At 37.4% G+C, this 25,515-nt stretch overlaps 1 protein-coding gene across 6 annotated transcripts in view; it reads left to right on the top strand.

Annotated features, from left to right (window-relative positions):
• Window positions 1-25,515, top strand: part of LOC133618522 (uncharacterized) — a 59,317-nt gene that overhangs the window by 11,033 nt on the left and 22,769 nt on the right. For 5 of the 6 annotated variants that reach the window (XM_072915226.1, XM_061978969.2, XM_072915228.1 and 2 more), the window contains 14 exons: window positions 237-317; window positions 384-443; window positions 533-589; window positions 1,944-1,997; window positions 5,485-5,553; window positions 5,620-5,670; window positions 12,078-12,212; window positions 14,990-15,040; window positions 15,113-15,169; window positions 15,542-15,607; window positions 17,252-17,302; window positions 17,388-17,456; window positions 17,515-17,583; window positions 19,156-19,206. In XM_072915226.1, coding sequence (XP_072771327.1) covers window positions 237-317; window positions 384-443; window positions 533-589; window positions 1,944-1,997; window positions 5,485-5,553; window positions 5,620-5,670; window positions 12,078-12,212; window positions 14,990-15,040; window positions 15,113-15,169; window positions 15,542-15,607; window positions 17,252-17,302; window positions 17,388-17,456; window positions 17,515-17,583; window positions 19,156-19,206 — 921 coding nt within the window. The remainder of the gene's footprint in view (window positions 1-236; window positions 318-383; window positions 444-532; window positions 590-1,943; window positions 1,998-5,484; window positions 5,554-5,619; window positions 5,671-12,077; window positions 12,213-14,989; window positions 15,041-15,112; window positions 15,170-15,541; window positions 15,608-17,251; window positions 17,303-17,387; window positions 17,457-17,514; window positions 17,584-19,155; window positions 19,207-25,515) is intronic. The other variant, XM_072915225.1, reaches the window with a different exon arrangement.

Below are 25,515 nucleotides of genomic sequence, written 5' to 3'. Positions count from 1 at the left end.
AATTTCCACTTGATTTCATTTTAATTTTGCTTCACAATTTGTCTTTGCACCACTAAACACCATACATTTCGTTTTCTTATCATTTAATGATAACTTATTAATATCAAACCATTTTTTTAGCTTTTTAGCAAAATGACGCTCATCAAAGGAAAAATTGCCCTATGTATAGTGTAACTTGTTTTTTCATCATTTACATGAATATTACCGTCAGTAAAGTTGTCTTTCTATCATTTCAGGCCAATGAAAATGTGATGCAAAGCGAGAGAAAGGAGAAAAAGTCCGAAGCTCCTGTGCCTCTGCCTAGACGGGCAGAAAAGGTAGTAAACTATTGTTTTAAGGAAAATTAAATACAAATGAAGACTTAAAACAAATGTTGCGCGCAGGAGAGGAACCAGCCCATCCACCACAGCTCTCTCCGCAGCAAGTCCTCTCAGGACAAAAAGGTTCGCCATTTATAACTCTGTGACGCCATTTTCTATGATTTTATTTTTATTTTTGCAACATTTATGGATATTTCTTCCTCTGCTTTTAGAGCTCAGGCGGAAGCGTCCAATCAGATGTCTCCAAGAATGGGACGGACATCAAGCAGGTTGAGAGACAAGAACTTTAAAGGCCTACTGAAATGCGATTTTCTTATTTAAATGGGGATAGCAGGTCCATTCTATGTTTCATACTTGATCATTTTGCGATATTGCCATATTTTTGCTGAAAGGATTTAGTAGAGAACATCGACGATAAAGTTCGCAACTTTTGGTCGCTGATAAAAAAGCCTTGCCTGTACCGGAAGTAGCAGACGAGTAGCGTGACGTCACAGGTTGTGGAGCTCCTCACATCCGCACATTGTTTACAATCATGGCCACCAGCAGCGAGAGCGATTTGGACCGAGAAAGCGACGATTTCCCCATTAATTTGAGCGAGGATGAAAGATTCGTGGATGAGGAAAGTGAGAGTGAAGGACTAGAGGGCAGTGGGAGCGATTCAGATAGGGAAGATGCTGTGAGAAGCGGGTGGGACCTGATATTCAGCTGGGAATGACTAAAACAGTAAATAAACACAAGACATATATATACTCTATTAGCCACAACACAACCAGGCTTATATTTAATATGCCACAAATTAATCCCGCATAACAAACACCTCCCCCCTCCCGTCTATATAACCCGCCAATACAACTCAAACACCTGCACAACACACTCAATCCCACAGCCCAAAGTACGGTTCACCTCACCAAAGTTCATACAGCACATATATTTCCCCAAAGTCCCCAAAGTTACGTACGTGACATGCACATAGCGGCACGCACGTACAGGCAAGCGATCAAATGTTTGGAAGCCGCAGCTGCATGCGTACTCACGGTACCGCGTCTGCATATCCAACTCAAAGTCCTCCTGGTAAGAGTCTCTGTTGTCCCAGTTCTCCACAGGCCAATGGTAAAGCTTGATTGTCATCTTTCGGGAATGTAAACAATGAAACACCGGCTGTGTTATCCGGCCCAACAGTCAGGGAGTGCATTCTACAGCGGGGGTGCGTTATCCGGCACAACACCTGCCGCAATACACCGCTTCCCACCTACAGCTTTCTTCTTTGCTGTCTCCATTGTTCATTGAACAAATTGCAAAAGATTCACCAACACAGATGTCCAAAATACTGTGGAATTTTGCGATGAAAACAGACGACTTAATAGCTGGCCACCATGCTGTCCCAAAATGTCCTCTACAATCCGTGACGTCACGCGCAGGCGTCATCATACCGGGACGTTTTCAGCAGGATATTTCGCGCGAAATTTAAAATTGCACTTTATTGGCATGTGTTGCAATGTTAAGATTTCATCATTGATATATAAACTATCAGACTGCGTGGTCGGTGGTAGTGGGTTTCAGTAGGCCTTTAATTCAGATTTTTCTGAGTGTTTCACATATTTCTAACGTCTTTCCTTGAACCAGGGCCTGACGGGGATTTTTCGACACAGCCAGAAAAACAAAGCGCCATCTTTTGTGGTAAGCAAAATGTCCGACGCTCAGAACCCTATTGATTTTGATGGCTGTTTCACCAAAAAATTATCTGCTGCCAACTTTTTGAATACTTGTTGTCCTAATTTCAATTTCAACTTCCTTTATTTAACAAGATTAAAATATATTTTTCAAGAGCGACCTGACAAAGAGGGCGGCACAAACAAAGTTACAATAATAATTACAACAAGACAATACAACAGAACAACAGCAGTCATACCACAACAGGTCAAAATTTTTTTTAAATGATTACCGTATTTTTTAGATTATAAATCGCAGTTTTTTTCATAGTTTGGCCGGGGGTGCGATTTATACTCTGGAGCGACTTATGTGTGAAATTATTAACACATTACCGTAAAATATCAAATAATATTATTTATCTCATTTACGTAAGAGACTAGATGTATATCAGCAATCGTCACACACACACACAGGTCAACCAATAAAAATTTGGCGGGGGCGGGTCATGGCAGAAGTGCATTGTGAAAAAAAAGATGCTACCTGCTACTACTTCCGTACCTATGAAAATTGATCATTTCAACATTGGCGATAACTTATAAAAACTGAGAAGGGCTGAACAAAAATGGCACCGAAAAGGAAATCATATACTGCAGGTTACAAGCTGGAAGTAGTGAAACATGCAGCAGAAAACGGCAATCGAGCAGCAGAAAGAAAGTTTGGAGTAAGCGAGAAACTTGTAAGGGACTGGCGAAAAATTTCCCCCAAAAAATGCGACGTATACTCTAGTGCGACTTATATACCGTATTTTTCGGAGTATAAGTCGCTCCGGAGTATAAGTCGCACTGGCCGAAAATGCATAATAAAGAAGGAAAACAATCATATATATATAAGTCGCACTGGAGTATAAGTCGCATTTTTTGGGGAAATGTATTTGATAATACCCAACACCAAGAATAGACATTTGAAAGGCAATTTAAAATAAATAAAGAATAGTGAACAACAAGCTGAATAAGTGTACGTTATATGAGGCATAAATAACCAACTGAGAACGTGCCTGGTATGTTAACGTAACATATTATGGTAAGAGTCATTCAAATAACTATAACATATAGAACATGCTATACGTTTACCAAACAATCTGTCACTCCTAATTGCTAAATCCCATGAAATCTTATACGTCTAGTCTCTTACGTGAATGAGCTAAATAATATTATTTGATATTTTACGGTAATGTGTTAATAATTTCACACATAAGTCGCTCCTGAGTATAAGTCGCACCCCCCGCCAAACTATGAAAAAAACTGCGACTTATAGTCCGAAAAATACGGTATGTTTTTTTCCTTCTTTATTATGCATTTTCGGCCGGTGCGATTTATACTCCAGAGCGATTTATAACCCGAAAAATACAGTAAGTATAATATCAATTTAAAAGCAAGTACATTTCCCAAGAGAACTGGTTTCTCGATCTTTTTAAAAATGGACTTAAACTCCCCCAAAGTGATCAATTCTGGTAGCCTCAGATCTTTCTGGATGTCATTCCATGACCAGGGAGCAATACCGTATTTTTCGGAGTATAAGTCGCACCGGAGTATAAGTCGCACCTGCCGAAAATGCATAATAAAGAAGGAAAAAAACATATATAAATCGCACTGGAGCCCGGCCAAACTATGAAAAAAAACTGCGACTTATAGTCCGAAAAATACGGTACTTGTTCTATCAGGACAAGAAAGAAAAAAAAAGATTGTCACACACACTCTAGGTGTGGTGAAATTATCCTCTGCATTTGACCCATCACCCTCACCCCCTGGGAGGTGAGGGGAGCAGTGAGCATCCTGTTGATTTTTAGTGACATCTTTTCTCAGAGGTCAAAAGTTAATTCCAATGATGTTGCTGGCAGTCTCTCTACTCGCTTTATTCACGGCATCATTTTCAAAGTCAGAATTATATTGATTTTGAATGATGTCTGATCCAAGTGGCTGTCACCGTTTTCAGTTTAAAGTAGAGATGTCCGATAATGGCTTTTTTGCCGATATTCCGATATTGTCCAACTCTTAATTACCGATTCCGATATCAACCGATACCGATATATACAGTCGTGGAATTAACACATTATTATGGCTAATTTTGTTGTGATGTCCCGCTGGATGCATTAACCAAGGTTTTCCAAAATTAATCAACTCAAGTTATGGAAAAAAGTGCCAACATGGCACTGCCATATTTATTATTGAAGTCACAAAGTGCATTATTTTATTTTAACATGCCTCAAAACAGCATCTTGGAATTTGGGACATGCTCTCCCTGAGATAACCCTAATACCCATTACAACTATGGGAAATACTGTATTTGACTTTCACAAAGTGCATAATTCTTTTCATTTTTTTTAAACATGCCTCAAAACAACAGCTACAAAAACAATGAAGGCACACAGCTTCAGTCCAGAGTATACTAGAGCATACTTGCCAACCTTGAGACCTCCGAATTCGGGAGATTGGCGGTTGGGGGGTCGGGGTTTGGTGGTAGCGGGGGGTGTATATTGTAGCGTCCCGGAAGAGTTAGTGCTGCAAGGGGTTCTGGGTATTTGTTCTGTTGTGTTACGGTGCGGATGCTCTCCCGAAATGTGTTTGTCATTCTTGTTTGGTGTGGGTTCACAGTGTGGCGCATATTTGTAACAGTGTTAAAGTTGTTTATACGGCCACCCTCAGTGTGACCTGTATGGCTGTTGAGCAAGTATGCGTAACATTCACTTGGGGTGTGAAAAGCCGTAGATATTATGTGACTGGGCCGGCACGCAAAGGCAGTGCCTTTAAGGCTTATTGGCGCTCTGTACTTTACCCTACGTCCGTGTACACAGCGGCGTTTTAAAAAGTCATAAATGTTACTTTTTGAAACCGATACTGATAATTTTGGAACCGATACCGATCATTTCCGATATAACATTTTAAAGCATTTATCGGTATTATCGAACATCTCTAGTTTAAAGGATTATATTACATTATAGGATAGATTATACCGTCTTGTTTCATTAAGATAAGATCTCTATTGTGTTTCTATCCACAAGACAGCAGCTGTAGTTCAATGTTAAACACGTGCGCGCTTCTGACTCTGTTTAGATGTGTGCTTGTTTTCCGACTTTGGAATAATCAAACAACCTTGATAAGGAGCCACAAAACAAACATGATCAAAATGATGATAATGTACTACTATTACTACTTGCAGTAATATGAATGATAACACTGTACTGCAGTTGTAGCGGCCATGTTAGACTGCGTTAGAAGAATGGCAGGCAGTCCTAAGAGAACAAGTAAGGTGAGACAAAAATGAGCTGTCTGGCTAAACAGGTTTTGGGAGGAATAGAGAAATAGAGGTCTCTGTGTGTAGTGATGTGTAAATCACACTCACTCACTCACTCACTCACTCACTCACTCACTCACTCACTCACTCACTCACTCACTCACTCACACATAAACACTGGTTATGATGCTTTGAGTGATTTCACCTGATGTGTTTAATGCAGAGTCATGTGACTGAAGACCAGAAAAGAGATGATGACACAATCGCCAAACAAGCTCTTGCCAACAAACAGGTTTGATACCTGTGTGTGTGTGTGTCAGGTGTGTGCATATCAGGTGTGTGACATGTGTGTACTTAGCAGGGTGTCCTGAAAGGAGTAAGAAAGCACCTCCAGTCCACCACACAAAAGGTATGATGGGGTGCAGCTTAAAGGGGAACTGCACTTTTTTTTTTTTTTAAATGTTGCCTATTGTTCACAATCATTATGAGAGACAAAAAGACGGAAGTATTTTGTTTCTTTTTGCATTCCAAAGATTACTTTTTTTTTTTCGTAAGATGTGGCAAGTGGGAGTTCCCCGTGTTGCCTTCAAAGCCCTTTAAAACATCTTCAAAAACCTCCATCTACGTTTTATATACATGCTGCAAGTACACGCTGCAAAAAGTCAGTGTTCAAAAACAAGAAAAAAAATACAAAGTTTAGGGGTATTTTTTTTTAACTAAGCAAAATTATCTGCCAATAGAACAAGAAAATGTGGCTTGTCAAGACTTTCCAAAACAAGTAAAATTAGCTTAACTCAATGAACCCAAAAATACCTTAAAATAAGTATTTTCTCACTAATAACAAGTGCACTTTTCTTGATAGAAAAAACAAATATGAGACATTTTTTCTCAATATGTTGAAAAATATTCTTAAATTAAGTAAATGCTAGTGCCATTATCTTGACATAATGATATGCGCTTGGCATTACATTTCTTGCATTTTCCCATCGATAACATGACATCATCGCGCCAAGTGCATGCTCTTTCAGTCAATTAGTGCGCAAGGAATATATATATATATATATATATATATATATGGAGGCCGCGGGGAAGACCCAGGACACGTTGGGAAGACTATGTCTCCCGGCTGGCCTGGGAACGCCTCGGGGTCCCACAGGAAGAGCTGGACGAAGTGGCTGGGGAGAGGGAAGTCTGGGCTTCCCTGCTTAGGCTGCTGCCCCCGCGACCCGACCTCGGATAAGCGGAAGAAGATGGATGGATGGATGGATGGATATATATATATATATATATATATATATATATATATATATATATATATATATATATATATATATATATATATATATATATTTACAGCCCGGCTACCGTAATTTTTCAAGAATTTATCTGAATGTGCATGAACTATTTCTGTTCAAAATTGTTAGAAATGTCACATGTTAAATGTTTAAATATTAACTGTCAGTTTGCTGTACTGTGCCAACTGTACTACTTTATGAGTACGTCTTTTCTATTGTTTCATTTAAAATAAAACAGCAAAGTCCATCTGGCTGTCATCTGTTTTAATTATGAGACATAATTGTGTCAAGGTCATGATTTTTTATTTCATGCTTGAAATAAGAAATTCTTACATTAAAAAGCAGTTTTATACTTGAGTGTTGATGACACAGCTTTGCAACAGTTGATATTCTAGTCTCAAGCATGTTTTACTCAATAGAGGTCATACAATCTCAGCAACAAGCTGTAATATCTTACTGAGATCATTTAGGACCAAAACCCTTAAAACAAGTAAAACACTCTAACATAAAATTTGCTTAGTGAGAAGAATTATCTTATCAGACAGAAAATAAGCAAATATCACCCTTATTTGAGATATTTCATCTTACTTAGATTTCAGTTTTTGCAGTGCAGTGGGTATGGAAAGTATTCAATACTTTGTTGATGCACCTTTTGGTAGCAATTACAGCCTCAAGTCTTTTTGAATACGAGGCCACAAACTTAGTACACCAATCTTTTTTGGCCATTTTGCCCATTCTTCTTTGTAGCATTTCTCAAGCTCCATCAGTGTTGGTTTTCATCCAGGATGTCTCTGCATTCATGTTAGTCTAGTCAGGGAGGTGACCAAGAACCCGATGGTCACTCTGTCAGAGATACAGCATTCCTCTCTTGAGAGAGGAGAAGGACAACCATCTCTGCAGCAAACCACCAATCAGGCCTTTATGGTAGAGTGGCCAGAGGGAAGCCATTTTTTATTTAAAAGTTTGCCAAAATGCACTGAAAGACTCTCAGACCATGAGAAATTATCTGATCTGACGAGACAAAGCTTGAACTCTTTGGTGTGAATGACAGGCATCATGTTTGGATGAAACCAGGCACCGCTCATCACCAGGCCAATACCATCCCTACAATGAAGTATGGTGCTGGCAGCATCATGCTGTGGGGATGGTTTTCAGCTGCAGGATCTGGGAGACTAGTCAGTATAGAGGGAAAAATGAATGCAGCAATGTACAGAGACATCCTGGATGAAAACCAATACTTCCTATCCAACCTGCTGCAAGGAGGAATGGCCGAAACTAGCCAAATATAGGTGTGACTTGAGGCCGCAATTGTTGCCAAAGGTGCGTCAACAAAGTATTGAGCAAAGAGTTTGAATACTTATGTGCATGTGATTTTTGAGTTTTTTTTGTTTTTAAAAAATGTCTACATTACTGTTTTTTTCTGTGAAGATGGGGTGCTGAGTGTTTGTTAATGAGAAATAAAATGTACTTTTTAAAATTTTAGCAAATAGCTGTAATGAAACAAAGAGTGAACATATATATATATATATATATATATATATATATATATATATATATATATATATATATATTTATGTAGTAACAGGCACATTCATAACAATAGGTAATATGTTTGCTAATTTTTTGGACAAATGAGGATTCACAATCTTTTATCTTTTTGAAGCTGAATATACGTACGACAAACTGCCGGTTATAGAAGCTGAGTGAGCACGATGGTGGCATAAATGTAAAGCTTGCGAATAGAGGTATCCGATAATGGCTTTTGGGGTGTATATAGTAGCGTCCCGGAAGAGTTAGTGCTGCAAGGGGTTCTGGGTATTTGTTCTGTTGTGTTTATGTTGTGTTACGGTGCGGATGTTCTCCCGAAATGTGTTTGTCATTCTTGTTTGGTGTGGGTTCACAGTGTGGCGCATATTTGTAACAGTGTTAAAGTTGTTTATACGGCCACCCTCAGTGTGACCTGTATGGCTGTTGAACAAGTATGCCTTGCAATTACTTGTGTGTGTGAAAAGCCGTATATATTATGTGATTGGGCCGGCATGCAAAGGCAGTGCCTTTAAGGTTTATTGGCGCTCTGTACTTCTCCCTACGTCCGTGTACCACTCTGTACAGCGACGTTTTAAAAAGTCATAAATTTTACTTTTTGAAACCGATACCGATAATTTCCGATATTACATTTTAAAGCATTTATCGGCTGATAATATCGGCAGTCCAAAATTATCGGACATCTCTACTTGCGAAGCTACAGTATGTGGACAAAACTTTGCTTCTGCTGCACTGAGAGGCACAAAATGTTTTCTATCAATGGAAGCTTTTTGTATCTGGTGAGGAAGACACTGCTCAAAGAAACTGCAACACAACAAAAGACAAACTGATTTTGCTCACAAACCCTGCTATGGTTTACTTTTTTTCCACCTACTGTACCCAAAATCAACTGGAAAAAAACGTCCCCAGCCAGCTGGACCAAACGTACAATTGTTCATCGAGTGAATCACTATAATATTGATCATGATACATGCAGCACGTCATGCTTGTTAGTACAACTACATACACCGTCGAGCTAGCTGCGTACAAACAAAACAAGAAATGTGGGCTAATACTTTACACACTGCAAAAACTGAAATCTAAGTAAGATTAAATATCTCAAATAAGAGTGATATTTGCTTATTTTCTGTCTGATAAGATAATTCTTCTCACTAAGCAGATTTTATGTTAGTGTTTTACTTGTTTTAAGGGTTTTGGTCCTAAATGATCTCAGTAAGATATTACAGCTTGTTGCTGAGATTTTATGACCTATATTGAGTAAAACATGCTTGAAACTAGAATATCAACTGTTACAAAGCTGTGTCATCAACACTCACAAGTATAAAACTACTTTTTTAAAGTAATCATTTCTTATTTCAAGCATGATAAAAAAAAAATCATGACTTTTACACAATTTTGTCTCATAATTAAAACAGATGACAGCCAAATGGTCTTTGCTGTTTTATTTTCAATGAAACAATAGAAAATACATACTCATATAGTAGTACAGTTGGCACAGTACAGTAAACTGACAGTTAATATTGAAACATTTAACATGTGACATTTCTAACAATTTTGAACAGAAATAGTTCATGCACATTCAGATGAATTCTTCAAGATTACAATTTAAAAATTTTTGACCGGGGGCCGGGCCGTTTATATGCGCACTAATTGACTGAAAGAGCACGCACTTGGCACGATGATGTCATGTTATCGATGGAAAAATGCATCTTTAGACCATATGATTTGCCTGAGCGGCTTGGAGACCCCGAGAGTAACAAGCGGTTGTCTTGTTGCCTTTCCATTAAGAACAATAAATTAGTTTTTAGTATAAGTTTGCTGGTTTCAAGAAATGTAATGCCGAGCGCATATCATTATGTCAAGATAATGGCACGAGCATTTACTTCGTTTAAGAATATTTTTCAACATATTGAGCAAAAAGGTCTCTTTTTTTTTTTTCTGCCAAGAAAAGTGCACTTGTTATTAGTGAGAATATACTTATTTTAAGGTATTTTTGGGTTCATTAAAGTTAGCTAATTTTACTTGTTTTGGAAAGTCTTGACAAGCCAAATTTTCTTGTTCTATTGGCAGATAATTTTGCTAAGTTCAAATAAAATACCCCTAATTTTTTATTATTTTTTTTCTTGTTTTTGAACACTGACTTTTTGCAGTGCAGATACTGTATTATGATTGGCCGTGTTTTTTCAGTCAGCACAGATTGGAGTCCTATCACATTGTGTTGTGCATTACAAACTCAAAAGCCATTCAGCTGTTGGTGCAGAATGTAGCTTACGGATAATGCCGTAGCATGCCGGCACAATGCAATGTGTTACTGCACTAGAAAAACAGTACCTTAGTGTTTGCTCTTCCAATAACAATGTTGCAAATTAAGTAGTTAGCGGTTTTTGGATGCATTTTAGTAGACTGACCATATGTCCTCTTTTCCCCGGACATGTCCTCTTTTGCTGTCCGGGCGGAGTTTCTTAAATGCCTCAAATGTCCGGCATTTTGAGTTAGGGTTGCATGTATTTTCAATGTACGTTCAGGGTTCAGAAGGGGTTAAAAACAAAACAAATTGTGAAGGTGTGCTCAGCAGCATTCGTGAGGGAGGGGCAGAGACAGAGAGAGCGAGAGAGTTATGATAAACGCGCATGCGTCGCCAGGCTCTGCTTTTTATCCATAGATTTATCAGATTTAATTTTTTATTATCTATAGCAGGGGTGTCAAAAGTGTGCCCCGGAGGCCATTTGCGGCCCACAGCTAATGTTTTAAAGGCCCACGGCACATTCTAAAAATACTATTAAAATAAACAAAAACATAATAAAAGTGAAATAAAAAAAGCTTAAAGGTGAAATGTAATTTGGAAAAAGTTGCAATGTTGACTAATAAAACAAAGCTGTTGTTTTTTTTCTTTCAAACTGTCATTGCTCAAAACATAATATTGAATCAAAATCAATGTTATTATGAATTATTGACCTATCCAAGGTTCCCATTACTTCACATCAAATATTCCACTTTGAAAAAAATTTTTGGTGGAAGATTTTGCATATTGTGTGTGTTTGCCATCAAAAACATAGTTTTGTTTGACAAAAAAGTGCGGAAAAAAAACAACATAAAAAAAACTAAAACATTTTGAAATGAGGACTAGATCTGAAGTTGATGTAGACTCCAGAGATTTAAGCGTTAAATATAAAATGTATGTATGCCCTGGCACACCATTATCATCATTTCATGACCAAAGCAAAACACTTTTTACACTTTTATACTGAAATAAATACACCTACAACTTATTAAATAAAAACATAGAAACAACTACCAGCAGTGGTAAAGTTTAGATCCATGAAGGAAAGAAGAAAGTGAATGAATGTTTATAACTGATACATTTACATATGCATACACATTTGTTATTTTTTTAATTATTTTTTTTAATGAATTAAGTAATGTTTATGACAACCTTTTTCCAAAACACAATATAGAATGTGAGATATAACAGGATAATGCATACGTTTATCTTTTTTTTTCAAAATGCTTACAAAAAAGTGGGACCTCAAAAATTTACTGTGGGACCGCATTTTGAAAATTCCTAGCGCTAACACTGCTGTCAACAGAGGAGAAAAAATGCTTTATTTAAATAAATATATTATTTATAAAGCAAGTTCGAGTATCATTGGCAAATGTTCACCTAGTCTGGCCTTGGCGTGCTGCCCGCCTTGGCACACATATATGTGTCCTCTTTTTGGGATTTCAGAATATGGTCAGCCTACATTTTAGAGTGATTTAGGGACAAAATGGATTGCTCTAATTTGCTGCATTGCTAGCTGGATCTTAAGAGCGTTTTTTTCATCTTTAGAATAACAAAAACGTGTTCTTGTCTCTCATAAGGACTGTGAACAATAGACACAATTCTCCCAAAAAGTGCAGTTTCCCTTTTAATGATGTCATCATATTCACTTATGTGTCCTGAATTAATCCAACGACTGCGGTCTTTATCGAAAAGGCTGGCGAAGGAGGAGAGGGAGGAGGAGGAGGAGGAGGAGAGGTGGTTCCTGACCCCAATAAAGATGAAGCAACATCAGAGAAGAAACAGTCTGCTGATAAAGCCAAACAAGAAACAAGTTCAGAAGCTAAACAAGTAAGAAATGAAACTGCATCTTATCTTTAATACATTGAATTTGATTTAAATGGAATTCAATTGATTTCAATTTAATGTAGTTTTAAAATGAGTTAAGTTTGATTAATTGAATTTACTATTTGTTATAAGATACAATGTTGTAATGCGATTTAATCGATTGTACCTGGACTAATTATAATATGATAAAATATATTATTTAAAAATAATAATAAATCTAATACAATTTATTATGATTTAATGTAATTAAATGTATCCATCTACCCACTTTCTATCATGCTTATCCTATTTAGTGTCGTGGGTAAGCTGGAGCCTATCCCAGCTTACTTTGGGCGCAGACTACACTGGACCAGCCATAACTAAATATAATACAATTTTAAAATAATAATCTCTGGGGCGGGGTGTCCTGTCTTTCTACCCGCATTGGGTATGGTCTCCTGCTTATCCTGTGCCTTGTCCTCTGCCAGGCGCGTCCATTTAGTGCCTACCGCTGGCCTGCCAGGCGGCACGGTGGGCCCGGTTCTGGGGGTCCTGTCGTTGGCAGGCCTGCCTGTGTGGGGCCGGTGGTCCCTTGTTCCTTGGGTACCGCACCTGCTGTTTTGGGTTGGGCTCTCTGGGTGGCTGGGGCTGTACTTTGGCTCCCGCACATACTGGGAGACAATTATATCGTACATACGCACATACACACAATTTTTCATACATATATATATACACACATATGTCAATTAATTCATACATACATAAGCACACACAGAGGTACTAACGCACATACATAGGTACATACGCTCACACATACATAAATAAATACAGTACAGACTTACACATGGTACATACTGTATATCCACCATACTTGCCAACCTTGAGACCTCTGATTTCGGGAGGTTGGGGGGGGCGTTGGGGGCGTGGTTAAGAGGGCGGAGTATATTTACAGCTAGAATTCACCAAGTCAAGTATTTCATATATATATATATATATATATATATATATATATATATATATATATATATATATATATATATATAAGAAATACTTGACTTTCAGTGAATTCTAGCTATATATATATATATATATATATATATATAAATAAGAGAAATACTTGAATTTCAGTGTTCATTTATTTACACATATACACACACATAACACTCATCTACTCATTGTTGAGTTAAGGGTTGAATTGTCCATCCTTGTTCTATTCTCTGTCACTATTTTTCTAACCATGCTGAACACCCTCTCTGATGATGCATTCTGCTTCGTCTCCTTGTTGTGTGCGCAGTTGTGCACTGCACTCTCTAAAAGCCGTAGATGTTAATGTCACATATGCATGTACAGTAGATGGCAGTATTGTCCTGTTTAAGAGTGTCACAACATTGCTGTTTACGGAAGATGAACTGCTTTACGGTAGACGAAAACATGACTGCTGTAGTTGTGTGTCGTTGCCACGCTGCGAGGACGTTAATGAAACTGCCTAACAATAAACCCACATAAGAAACCAAGAACTCGCCCTCGATCATTCTACAGTTATAACGTGATTGGGCAGGCACGCTGTTTATATTGTGGGAAAGCGGACGTGAAAACAGGCTGTCGACACTTCACTCAGGTCCGCCTGAATTTCGGGAGATTTTCGGGAGAAAATTTGTCCCGGGAGGTTTTCGGGAGAGGCGCTGAATTTCGAGAGTCTCCCGGAAAATCCGGAAGGGTTGGCAAGTATGATATCCACACGCGCATTCACTGTACAAGCATAAATATACACATACTGTACATATACAAGCACATATGCATACATACACTCATGCATAGAATCACGTTTAATCAAACATATTACCGTTGTTACCCTCAGGGGAAATTGCGTAAAACACGGCACACTGATAAAGCTTAATCTATTTTACTATAACAATCCAAGGTTAATATAGTTTGCCTCTCTTTCTTCCCCTCCATTTATCTGCTTTCTTTTGTAATTCAAGTGTAAATTACATATATGTATTGTTGCATTTGCAACAATTGTATAGTTCATTATTGAGGTAATTATTATTATTCATTATCAATAGTGCTATTTCTATTGATATTTTTATTGTTCCATCTATAGTGCAATAATGTTCATTGTCATTTCTGTGTTATTACTATCTACTTCACTAACTGTTTCTTTGCTATCATTTTTTGTATCTATTTGCTGATGTTGTGCTTGTCTTCCTTCTGTCCTAACCCCCTCTTGTCCCCGCAATTTTCCCCTCTATCTTCCTTTTTTCTTCTTTATATCCCCTTTTGCGCCGGTCCAGCTGCGCCAAACATTAAATAAATCAATTTAAACCCCGCCTTCCGCCCGATTGTAGCTGAGATAGGCTCCAGCGCCCCTAGCGACCCCAAAGGGAATAAGCGGTAGAAAATGGATGGATGGCATTTGATAAAGTCAAATACAAATAGAGCGACAAGAGAAGTATCTTTTGTAAAGTAAATCTGTACAGCAGATATGGGCATCTACATCAACAATATGAGTTGCCTGAGTAGCTGGACAGGACAAAAAATAAATTCAAAAAGATAAAATCAAAATATCTTTACTGTTTTTTTCTTTATTTTTTATAATAACTTTAGCTTGCCATGGGTAAAATACATAGTAAATTATTATTAAATAAAGAAATAATACAAATATTGTTTGTGACATTATTGTTTGTAAATCATAAAAATATGACCTTTTTAAAAGCAGAATTGTGTGTTGTAATTATTACAATTATTACAAATTGTTTCAATGTGCCGGTGTTCCTAATAAAGTGTCCAATATTTTGCAGGATTTTGGTGAGCGTCTAGTTAGAATGTTCAAGAAACCTCCAGCTTTGACGGTAACTGCTCTTCTGCTTATGATCGGTTTCAGAACTTCTTTTGTTCATTGTGGGTTTTTTTTCTGTTGCCAGGTTCGGCTAGGGGACAGCGAGTCTGAAGAAGATGAGAAAACGTCGGAACAATTACATGTTGGTGTTTTTGTCACTCAACTTTATTTTTAGCACGTTTCAAACAAGCAGCATCAGCAGTTTGTTAAAATGTTGAAAATGAGCCCATAAGGTTTAGTGATTATTTATAAGGAACAATATGTACTGTGAAAGTCATCAAAGCTGGTTTAAATCTGTTGTCAGAATGATGAACAATATTTATATACTGTATATATATTAAGATGTTGTCACAATGAAGGAAAAAGGAGGTTTCTTCTCGAGCTTCCTTTAAAAAATCTATCAAAGCATTCGATGAAACTCCAGCCAGTCTGAGTTTTGTTCAAAATTCAACTGACTGGAAAACAAACTCTTGTTGCCTATTGTCATTAACAAACCTTCCTTTCGACATTCCAGGAGAGTTCGAGTGTTGATTCTGAGTCGTTATCCAGCAGTGACAGTCGCAATGAGAACCCTGACAAGGTAAGCGATGGCCGTTTTTCATTTTAGAGCCCACCATTGATGATCGTACAAACCCCGTTTCCATATGAGTTGGGAAATTGTGTTAGATGTAAATATAAACGGAATACAATGATTTGCAAATCATTGTCAACCCATAATCAGTTGAATTTGCTACAAAGACAACATATTTGATGTTCAAACTGATACTTTTTTTTTTTTTGCAAATAATCATTAACTTTAGAATTTGATGCTAGCAACACAAGACAAAGAAGTTGGGAAAGGTGGCGATAAATACTGATAAAGTTGAGGAATGCTCATCAAACACTTATTTGGAACATCCCACAGGTGAACAGGCAAATTGGGAACAGGTGGGTGCCATGATTGGGTATAAAAGTAGATTCCATGAAATGCTCAGTCATTCACAAACAAGGATGGGGCAAGGGTCACAACGTTGTCAACAAATGCGTGAGAAAATTGTTGAACAGTTTAAGAAAAACCTTTCTCAACCAGCTATTGTAAGGAATTTAGGTTGATTTCACCATCCACGGTCCGTAATATCATCAAAGGGTTCAGAGAATCTGGAGCAATCACTGCACGTAAGCAGCTAAACCTGTGACCTTCGATCCCTCAGGCTGTACTGCATCAACAAGCGACATCAGTGTGTAAAGGATATCACCACATGGGCTCAGGAACACTTCAGAAACCCACTGTCAGTAACTACAGTTGGTCGCTACATCTTTAGGTGCAAGTTAAAACTCTCCTATGCAAGGCAAAAACCGTTTATCAACAACACCCAGAAACGCCGTTGGCTTCGCTGGGCCTGAGCTCATCTAAAATAGACTGATACTAAGTGGAAAAGTGTTCTGTGGTCTGATGAGTCCACATTTCAAATTGTTTTTGGAAACTGTGGAGGTCGTGTCCTCCGGACCAAAGAGGAAAAGAACCATCTGGATTGTTATAGGCGCAAAGTTGAAAAGCCAGCATCTGTGATGGTATGGGGGTGTATTAGTGCCCAAGACATGGATATCTTACACATCTGTGAAGGCGCCATTAATGCTGAAAGGTACATACAGGTTTTGGAGCAACATATGTTGCCATTCAAGCAACGTTACCATGGACGCCCCTGCTTATTTCAGCAAGACAATGCCAAGTCACGTGTTACATCAACGTGGCTTCATAGTAAAAGAGTGCGGGTACCAGACTGGCCTGCCTGTAGTCCAGACCTGTCTCCCATTGAAAATTTGAGGTGCATTATGAAGCCTAAAATACCACAACGGAGACCCCCCGACTGTTGAACAACTTAAGCTGTACATCAAGCAAGAATGGGAAAGAATTCCACCTGAGAAGCTTAAAAAATGTTTCTCCTCAGTGCCAAACGTTTACTGAGTATTGTTAAAAGGAAAGGCCATGTAACACAGTGGTGAACATGCCCTTTCCCAACTACTTTGGCACGTGTTGCAGCCATGAAATTCTAAGTTAATTATTATTTGCAAAAAAAAAATAAAGTTTATGAGTTTGAACCTCAAATATCTTGTCTTTGTAGTGCATTCAATTGAATATGGGTTGAAAAGGATTTGCAAATCATTGTATTCCGTTTATATTTACATCTAACACAATTTTCCAACTCATGGAAACGGTGTTTGTACTTATGTGCTCTTCTTCCAGGAAAAGGGTGGATTTTTCAACAAGATGTTCAAAAACAAAACTGCAGAAGAGGTGACCACACCACTAGAATGTTCCTTCCACCAACTGGTAACACTATTACTTACTGAAACTTTAATTGTAGCCTTTTGTCTTTCAGGAGCAGGCGCCTCTACGCGGTGACCTGTCGGACAGCGGCAGCAATTTGTCCGAGAAGAGCGCCTCTGAGGTGAGCTGCTTTTTGTGATCGATGTCTTCATCTTCGTCACCATTGTCGTTTCCCACAGGATAAAGGACGATTTTTCAGCGCCATCCTCGGGAGGAAGTCACCCAAGCTTCCAAAAGAGCCTGAGCAGGTCAAGTGTACGCCGTCCAAAATATTGGGCTGTGCTTTTGAATTTCTCCTTACATAAAATACTGGTAAATGTTTCATTCATAAGTTGTATGTATCTCATATTGTTTTCTGCATGTAAAATTATAATTATTTGTGTTAGCATTTATAACGGTTTATATGGATTTACATCGCTTTTTATGAGGAAAATAGGTTAAGTTTTTTTGTACAAGTCGATATTTGTTGGAAACTATCCCACTGTACCTATTTAAAATGTCTATTTTCCACATAAATAGTTATTACTAAAGTCATAAGTTGAGGTGTCCTGATACAACTTTTTCACTTTTTTTTATTTTTATTTTTTTTATTTTTTATTTTTTTATTAAATGTATTTATATTATCATTTAATGCAGCCGGGCCGGAGCAGGAGGGGATACAAAGAGGAAAAAAAGAAGACAGAGGGGGAAATTGTGGGGACAAGAGGGGGATTAGACAGAGAGACAACAACAGCAAACAACAACAACAACAACAATAGAGCAACATCAGCAAATACGACATGTACAAATATGATGGTAAAAGTAATAGCAAATAAGCAGTTAGCGAAAAATAAAATATAATACAGAAATGACAATGAGCATTATTACACTACAAATGGATCAATACAAATACCAATAGAAATAGCGCTATTGATAATGAACAATACCAATAATGTATCTAGATTATCAACAATACAGTTGTTTAAATGCAACAATACATATACGTAATGAAAACTTGAGATACGAAAGAATGCAGAAAAATGGAGGGGGAGAAAGAGAAGCAACCTACATTAACTTTGTAGATTGTTATAGTAACAATAGGTTAAGCTTTGTCAGTGTGCTATGTGTTACACCCAGTTTACCCTTTTTCACTTTTGATACCGCTATTGGCCAATTATAAATATTAATCCAATACGATATAAATATAAATTAGAGATGTCCAATAATATCGGACTGCCGATATTATCGGCCAATAAATGCTTTAAAATGTAATATCGGAAATTATCGGTATCGGTTTCAAAAAGTAAAATGTATGACTTTTTAAAACTGTACGGAGTGGTACACGGACAGAAGGACACCTATTATGTATGTCGAGCTTGGATGCTATTGTGTGCTTAGCTGTTGTGTAGCTGCTAGGTTCCTTGTAGCCTTTAGCCTGTCATGCTTATTACTTTTTTAAATGACTGCTTGTATTGGATCATATATCGGAGATTTTACATGCAAGCCAATACTTGTTTTTTTTAGCTGATATCAGATCAATATCTATATTACTGAAGATGGGTCTATAAATAATCAAATATCACATCAGATATCAAAATTGCACGAAAAAAATGGAAAATTAATGAAGCTGAAAATTTTTTATATTTTAGTGTTCTACTCTAAAATATAGACTACTGGTATTTCAGAATTGCTACTGTATGATATACTGTGATAAAGTATTAACTGGTGTGATTTTACCAATTCATCTTTCTCTCTCATAGCATTAACCTATACTATTTACATTGCTTGTTCTCAACTCCTACTTTAAATACTTAATTATTGTTCTAATAATATTGGTTTAGGATTCAGAGGAGGCGCTTTCTACTAACTTGGACAGCCTGTCGGAGAACAAGGTAAGTGTCCTCATGACACCTTGTTACCTTTGCCCAGCCCCCATTTCTGCACCACCCTGAAACTGCATGTGTTAACAGAGCTCTGAGTCAACATGACAGTGACATGGCAGGTTTCTGCTGAGTCAGCGATATAGATCACATGACAATTTGTCTATTACGTCACAATTTGTCTATGCACACAATGACCTTTCACATAATTAAAGCTTCACATGACACTGCCTGAACATGTGGTTACCTTGGCAACCGTCACCATGATGGATGTTTTGTTGTTTTTCCAAAGGACAAAGGAAGTTTGTTTAGCGGATTCCTGAATATGAACATTTTCACGTCATCTCTTCTTATCATCAAACAAGCTAAAGATAAAAATTGAATAAATCTGAAAATTGAGATATTGTAGAGAATAGTGTGTTCCATTAGTGGGCGTGTTGCGTGCAATCTGCTAACACTGCGTGTACAATTGAAAAGTGGTGCAGACCACCTTATTTGAATGAGGATTTTGGGTGTACTATACAATCATTAACAGCACATTTGATCATGCTCCTACCTGTGGCGTATGTTTTTAAGCATGCCACAGAACCCACTTTTTCCCCTTTTTTTTCAGGGCTGATTATGCACTAGAGCAGGGGTGCTCATTACGTCGATCGCGATCTACCGGTCGATCGTGGAGGGTGTGTCAGTTGATCACCAGCCAGGCATTAAAAAAATAGTCCTAAAAATGAGCGATCATAAATCTTCACTATGACGTCACTTTCGTCACTTGATTGACATTCACGGCACCCGAGGGTCTTCTGAGATGACGCTGGCTGCTGCCAGCTCATTAAAATTACCGACTGGAAGGCGAGAAACACTTTATTTCAACAGACTCTGGCGCCGTACCTGTCGTCAAAACTCCAAAGACCGACTGCACAGTTGCACAGTTGCACTAACAAAATAAGAGTCTCAGAAAGCTGGCGTGCACAAGCGAGCAAGCTACGGAGTTTGCCGACAATGTATTTCTTGTAAAGTGTATACAAAGGAGTACGTAAGCTGGACAAATAAGATGCCAAAAACCAACCACTTTCATGTGGTATTGGACAGAAAGGAGGACTTTTTTTCTCCTCCATTCGAAAATGCGGACGTTATCAGCACCACTGTCTGATTCCTATCAATGCAAGTCATCAGAATCAGGTAATACACCAACTTATATTCTTGTCTTCATGAAAAAAAGGAATCTATATGTGTTAAACATGCTTGCATTATCTTTAAACACCTTTAACTTGTTAACAATATTAACTATATGTATTAAAAATACTTGTATTATCATTAAAAACCTTTAATTTTTTAACAATATTAACTATGTGTTAAACATGCTTGTATTATCATTAAACACCTTTAATTTTTTAACAATATTAACTATATGTGTTAAACATGCTTGCATTATAATTAAACACCTTTAACTTGTTAACAAAAACATATATTTCATAAATAAGTAAATATAAATTATATATATGAATGAGGTAGATCCCCACGACTTGATCAATTGAAAAGTAGCTCGCCTGCAGAAAAAGTGTGAGCACCCCTGCACTAGACAGAGACTGCACGTAATGTGCCCAAGACTCAAAAATCACATACTTTAAGAAGTTGTTTTTTTTACATAGGAGATATGTTAATAATATATAGTATAAATGAAACACGAACAGCATTATAAAAAAAACAAAACACAAGCAGACACCAAAACGCATCAATTGAATTTGTTTCAATCAGCCCCTTTAGTCACCAAAATTATAAAAGTGTGTTGCTGAATGGACATTATATCTAATATTTTTTATTTCTGACAGACCATGCATGCATGTTGACACACGAATATGACAGAGGATTGATTCTCTGTCATTCTCTGCCTTTGCAGCGCGAGCACCAAGTGTGTGTCAGTTTGCACGTACCGTATTTTTCGGAGTATAAGTCGCTCCGAAGTATAAGTCGCACCGGCCGAAAATGCGTAATAAAGAAAAAAAAAAAACTTAAGTCGCATTTTTTGGGGAAATTTATTAGATAAAACCCAACACCAAGTATAGACATTTGGAAGTCAATTTAAAATAAATAAAGAATAGTGAACAACAGGCTGGATAAGTGTACGTTATATGAGGCATAAATATCCAACTGAGAACGTGCCTGGTATGTTAACGTAACATATTATGGTAAGAGTCATTCAAATAACTATAACATATAGAACATGCTATACGTTTACCAAACAATCTGTCACTCCTAATCGCTAAATCCCATGAAATCTTATACGTCTAATCTCTTACGTGAATGAGCTATATAATATTATTTGATATTTCACGGTAATGTGTTAATAATTTCACACATAAGTCGCTCCTGAGTATAAGTCGCACCCCCGGCCAAACTATGAAATAAAAACTGCGTCTTATAGTCCGAAAAATACGGTACTTTTGAGACGTGCCAAATAAAACGGTATATTATACTCACAAAACTTTAATGTGTATAATATATTTGCATATTCTCCTCCCAGTATTGTGGGGATCTTTCCCAGAGCTGTCACCATCTTGAACTCTAACTTATAATAAATAATTCACCCCTATACAATATCCTACCCTAATACCCTACTGTGCAATATTACCCTTTGAGTGCAATACATCCGACACTGATTGATATCAATCCGGTACTCTTGTCTTGTTCTGTATATTGTACAGTATATTGTACCGTATTTTTCGGAGTATAAGTTGCACCGGAGTATAAGTCGCACCTGCAGAAAATGCATAATAAAGAAGGAAAAAAACATCTATAAGTCGCACTGGAGTATAAGTCGCATTTTCTTGGGGAAATGTATTTGATAAAACCCAACACCAAGAATAGACATTTGAAAGGCAAATTAAAATAAATAAAGAATAGTGAACAACAGGCTGAATAAGTGTACGTTATATGAGGCATAAATAACCAACTGAGAACGCGCCTGGTATGTTAACGTAACATATTATGGTAAGAGTCATTCAAATAACTATAACATATAGAACATGCTATACATTTACCAAACAATCTGTCACTCCTAATCGCTAAATCACATGAAATCTTATACGTCTAGTCTCTTACGGGAATGAGCTAAATAATTTGATATTTTACGGTAATGTGTTAAAAATTTCACACATAAGTCGCTCCTGAGTATAAGTCGCACCCCCGGCCAAACTATGAAAAAAACTGCGACTTATAATCCGAAAAATATGGTATATTGTTTTGTATATAGTACAGGATTGCTTATTATTTTTATTGGATAGTAGTCTATTTATTTCAATACTTACACTGCAAAAAGTCAGTGTTCAAAAACAAGAAAAAAAAAATACAAAAATGAGGGGTATTTTATTTGAACTAAGCAAAATTATCTGCCAATAGAACAAGAAAATTCAGCTTGTCAAGACTTTCCAAAACAAGTAAAATTAGCTAACCTCAATGAACCCAAAAATACCTTAAAATAAGTATATTCTCACTAATAACAAGTCCACTTTTCTTGGTAAAAAAAGAAGAGACCTTTTTGCTCAATATGTTGAAAAATATTCTTAAATTAAGTAAATGCTAGTGCCATTATCTTGACATAATGATATGCACTCGGCATCATGGTTGAAATTATTACTTTAAAAGGGTAGTTTTGTTTTTGTGAGTGTTGATGACACAGCTTTGCAACACTTGATATTCTAGTTTCAAGCATGTTTTACTCAATATAGGTCATAGAATCTCAGCAACAAGCTGTAATATCTTACTGAGATCATTTAGGACAAAAACCCTTAAAACAAGTAAAACACTCTAACATAAAATCTGCTTAGTGAGAAGAATGATCTTATCAGACAGAAAATAAGCAAATATCACCCTTATTTGAGATATTTAATCTTACTTAGATTTCAGTTTTTGCAGTGTAGTTTTATCTTTATTACTTCTTGTGTAATTTATTTTTATCCCACATTTGTTCCCACTACCGCACCTTAAATTGGAGTCCTTAATCTCGTTATATGCAAATATCAATCAATCAATCAATCAATCAATGTTTATTTATATAGCCCTAAATCACAAGTGTCTCAAAGGGCTGCACAAGCCACAACGACATCCTCGGTACAAAGCCCACATAAGGGCAAGGAAAAACTCACCCCAGTGGGACGTCAATGTGAATGACTATGAGAAACCTTGGAGAGGACCGCTTATGTGGGTAACCCCCCCCCCCCTCTAGGGAGACCGAATGCAATGGATGTCGAGTGGGACTAACATAATATTGTGAGAGTACAGTCCATAGTGGATCCAGCATAACAGTAAGAGTCCAGTCCACAGTGGGGTCAGCAGGAAACCATCCCGAGCGGAGACGGGTCAGCAGCGCAGAGATGTTCCCAACCGATACACAGGCGAGCGGTCCACCCCGGGTCCCGACCCCGGACAGCCAGCACCCCATCCATGGCCACCGGACCTGTGTGTCTCCCCTTCCACAAGGGATAGGGGGGAGCAGAGGAGAAAAGAAAAGAAACGGCAGATCAACTGGTCTAAAAAAAAAAAGGGGGCTATTCAAAGGCTAGAGTATACAAATGAGTTTTGAGGTGGGACTTAAATGCTTCTACTGAGGTAGCATCTCTAACTGTTACCGGGAGGGCATTCCATAGTACTGGAGCCCGAATAGAATATGCTCTATAGCCCGCAGACTTATTTTTGGGCTCTGGGAATCACTAATAAGCCGGAGTTCTTTGAACGCAGATTTCTTGCCGGGACATATGGTACAATACAATTGGCAAGATAGGACGGAGCTAGACCGTGTAGTATTTTATACGTAAGTAGTAAAACCTTAAAGTCGCATCTTAAGTGCACAGGAAGCCAGTGCAGGTGAGCCAGTATAGGCGTAATATGATCAAACTTTCTTGTTCTTGTCAAAAGTCTAGCAGCCGCATTTTGTACCAACTGTAATCTTTTAATGCTAGACATAGGGAGACCCGAAAATAATACGTTACAGTAGTCGAGACGAGACGTAACGAACGCATGAATAATGATCTCAGCGTCGCTAGTGGACAAAATGGAACGAATTTTAGCGATGTTACGGAGATGAAAGAAGGCAAATATAATGACAATAAAGTCCATTCTATTCTATTTTGATGTTCAGCATATATTCTGCATATTAACGAAGACGGATGCAAAATGGTCTGCTTATTCTGCTCACTTTACAGATGCAATCCACTTTGCAAACGTTGAATAAATCAGCTTTGTGTGTGCTATCAAGTTTGCACGTGTTTTAGTACATGCAAACACTAAGTTAATCAGGCCCACAGTATGATGAAATGACTTGATGTATAAAATAAGAGGGGCGTTTGTGTTTTTGGTCCACAAGTTTTGTTGCCTGTTTGCATATTGAGATTATAGGTTTAATCATATGAGGTTGAAAAAGCTTGTGACCCTGATGTAATGCCGCTCAGTCCATACTTGCCAACCCTCCCGAATTTTCCAGGAGACTCCCGAAATTCAGCGCCTCTCCCGAAAACCTCCCGGGACAAACATTCTCCCGAAAATCTCCCGATTTTCAGCCGGAGCTGGAAGCCACGCCCCCTCCAGCTCCATGCGGACCGGAGTGAGGACAGCCTTTTTTCATGACGGGAGGACAACAGGGTGACAAGAACTAAATCATCCAGACTAGAGATACATTGTATTATTATGTTTATTTTACCTAAAAATAAATATATTTATTAATAAAAAATAAAAATAAAAATAAATAAATTTTTACTATATTTTGCTAAAAACATCAAAATTAATTGTATTTTTATTTGTATTTTTTTGTGACTCCTTATTACATCCAGCCATAGAATTATACATTAAAATAAACATATTTGAAATAATTGATTTTAAATTATCATAATAATTAATTTAAAATGACCATATTTAATTATTAAAATAATTGCTTGTTTATCAACAACTTTAGCATTTTATTCATTACATTTTGAAACTCTCAGAAGCCAAGCAATGTTATATTCCTTAATATTTATTTATGCAAGTTTGAAGTATCAATGATCTAAACACAGTTTTGTTTGCATATTTTCAGGATAGATATATATATATATATATATATATATATATATATATATATATATATATATATATATATATATATATATATATATATGAAATACTTGACTTGGTGAATTCTAGCTGTCAATATACTCCTCCCCTCTTAACCACGCCCCAACCACGCCCCCACCCCCCACCTCCCGAAATCGGAGGTCTCAAGGTTGGCAAGTATGGCTCAGTCTGATGAGGTAAACTTGTTTTTTTATGTGTTGGGGATGTTATTCCTGTTTC

This window comes from Nerophis lumbriciformis, linkage group LG19, assembly GCF_033978685.3.
Source record: "Nerophis lumbriciformis linkage group LG19, RoL_Nlum_v2.1, whole genome shotgun sequence".
NCBI classification, from domain to species: Eukaryota; Metazoa; Chordata; class Actinopteri; order Syngnathiformes; family Syngnathidae; genus Nerophis; species Nerophis lumbriciformis.
This window is presented reverse-complemented; position numbering and strand designations above follow the sequence as displayed.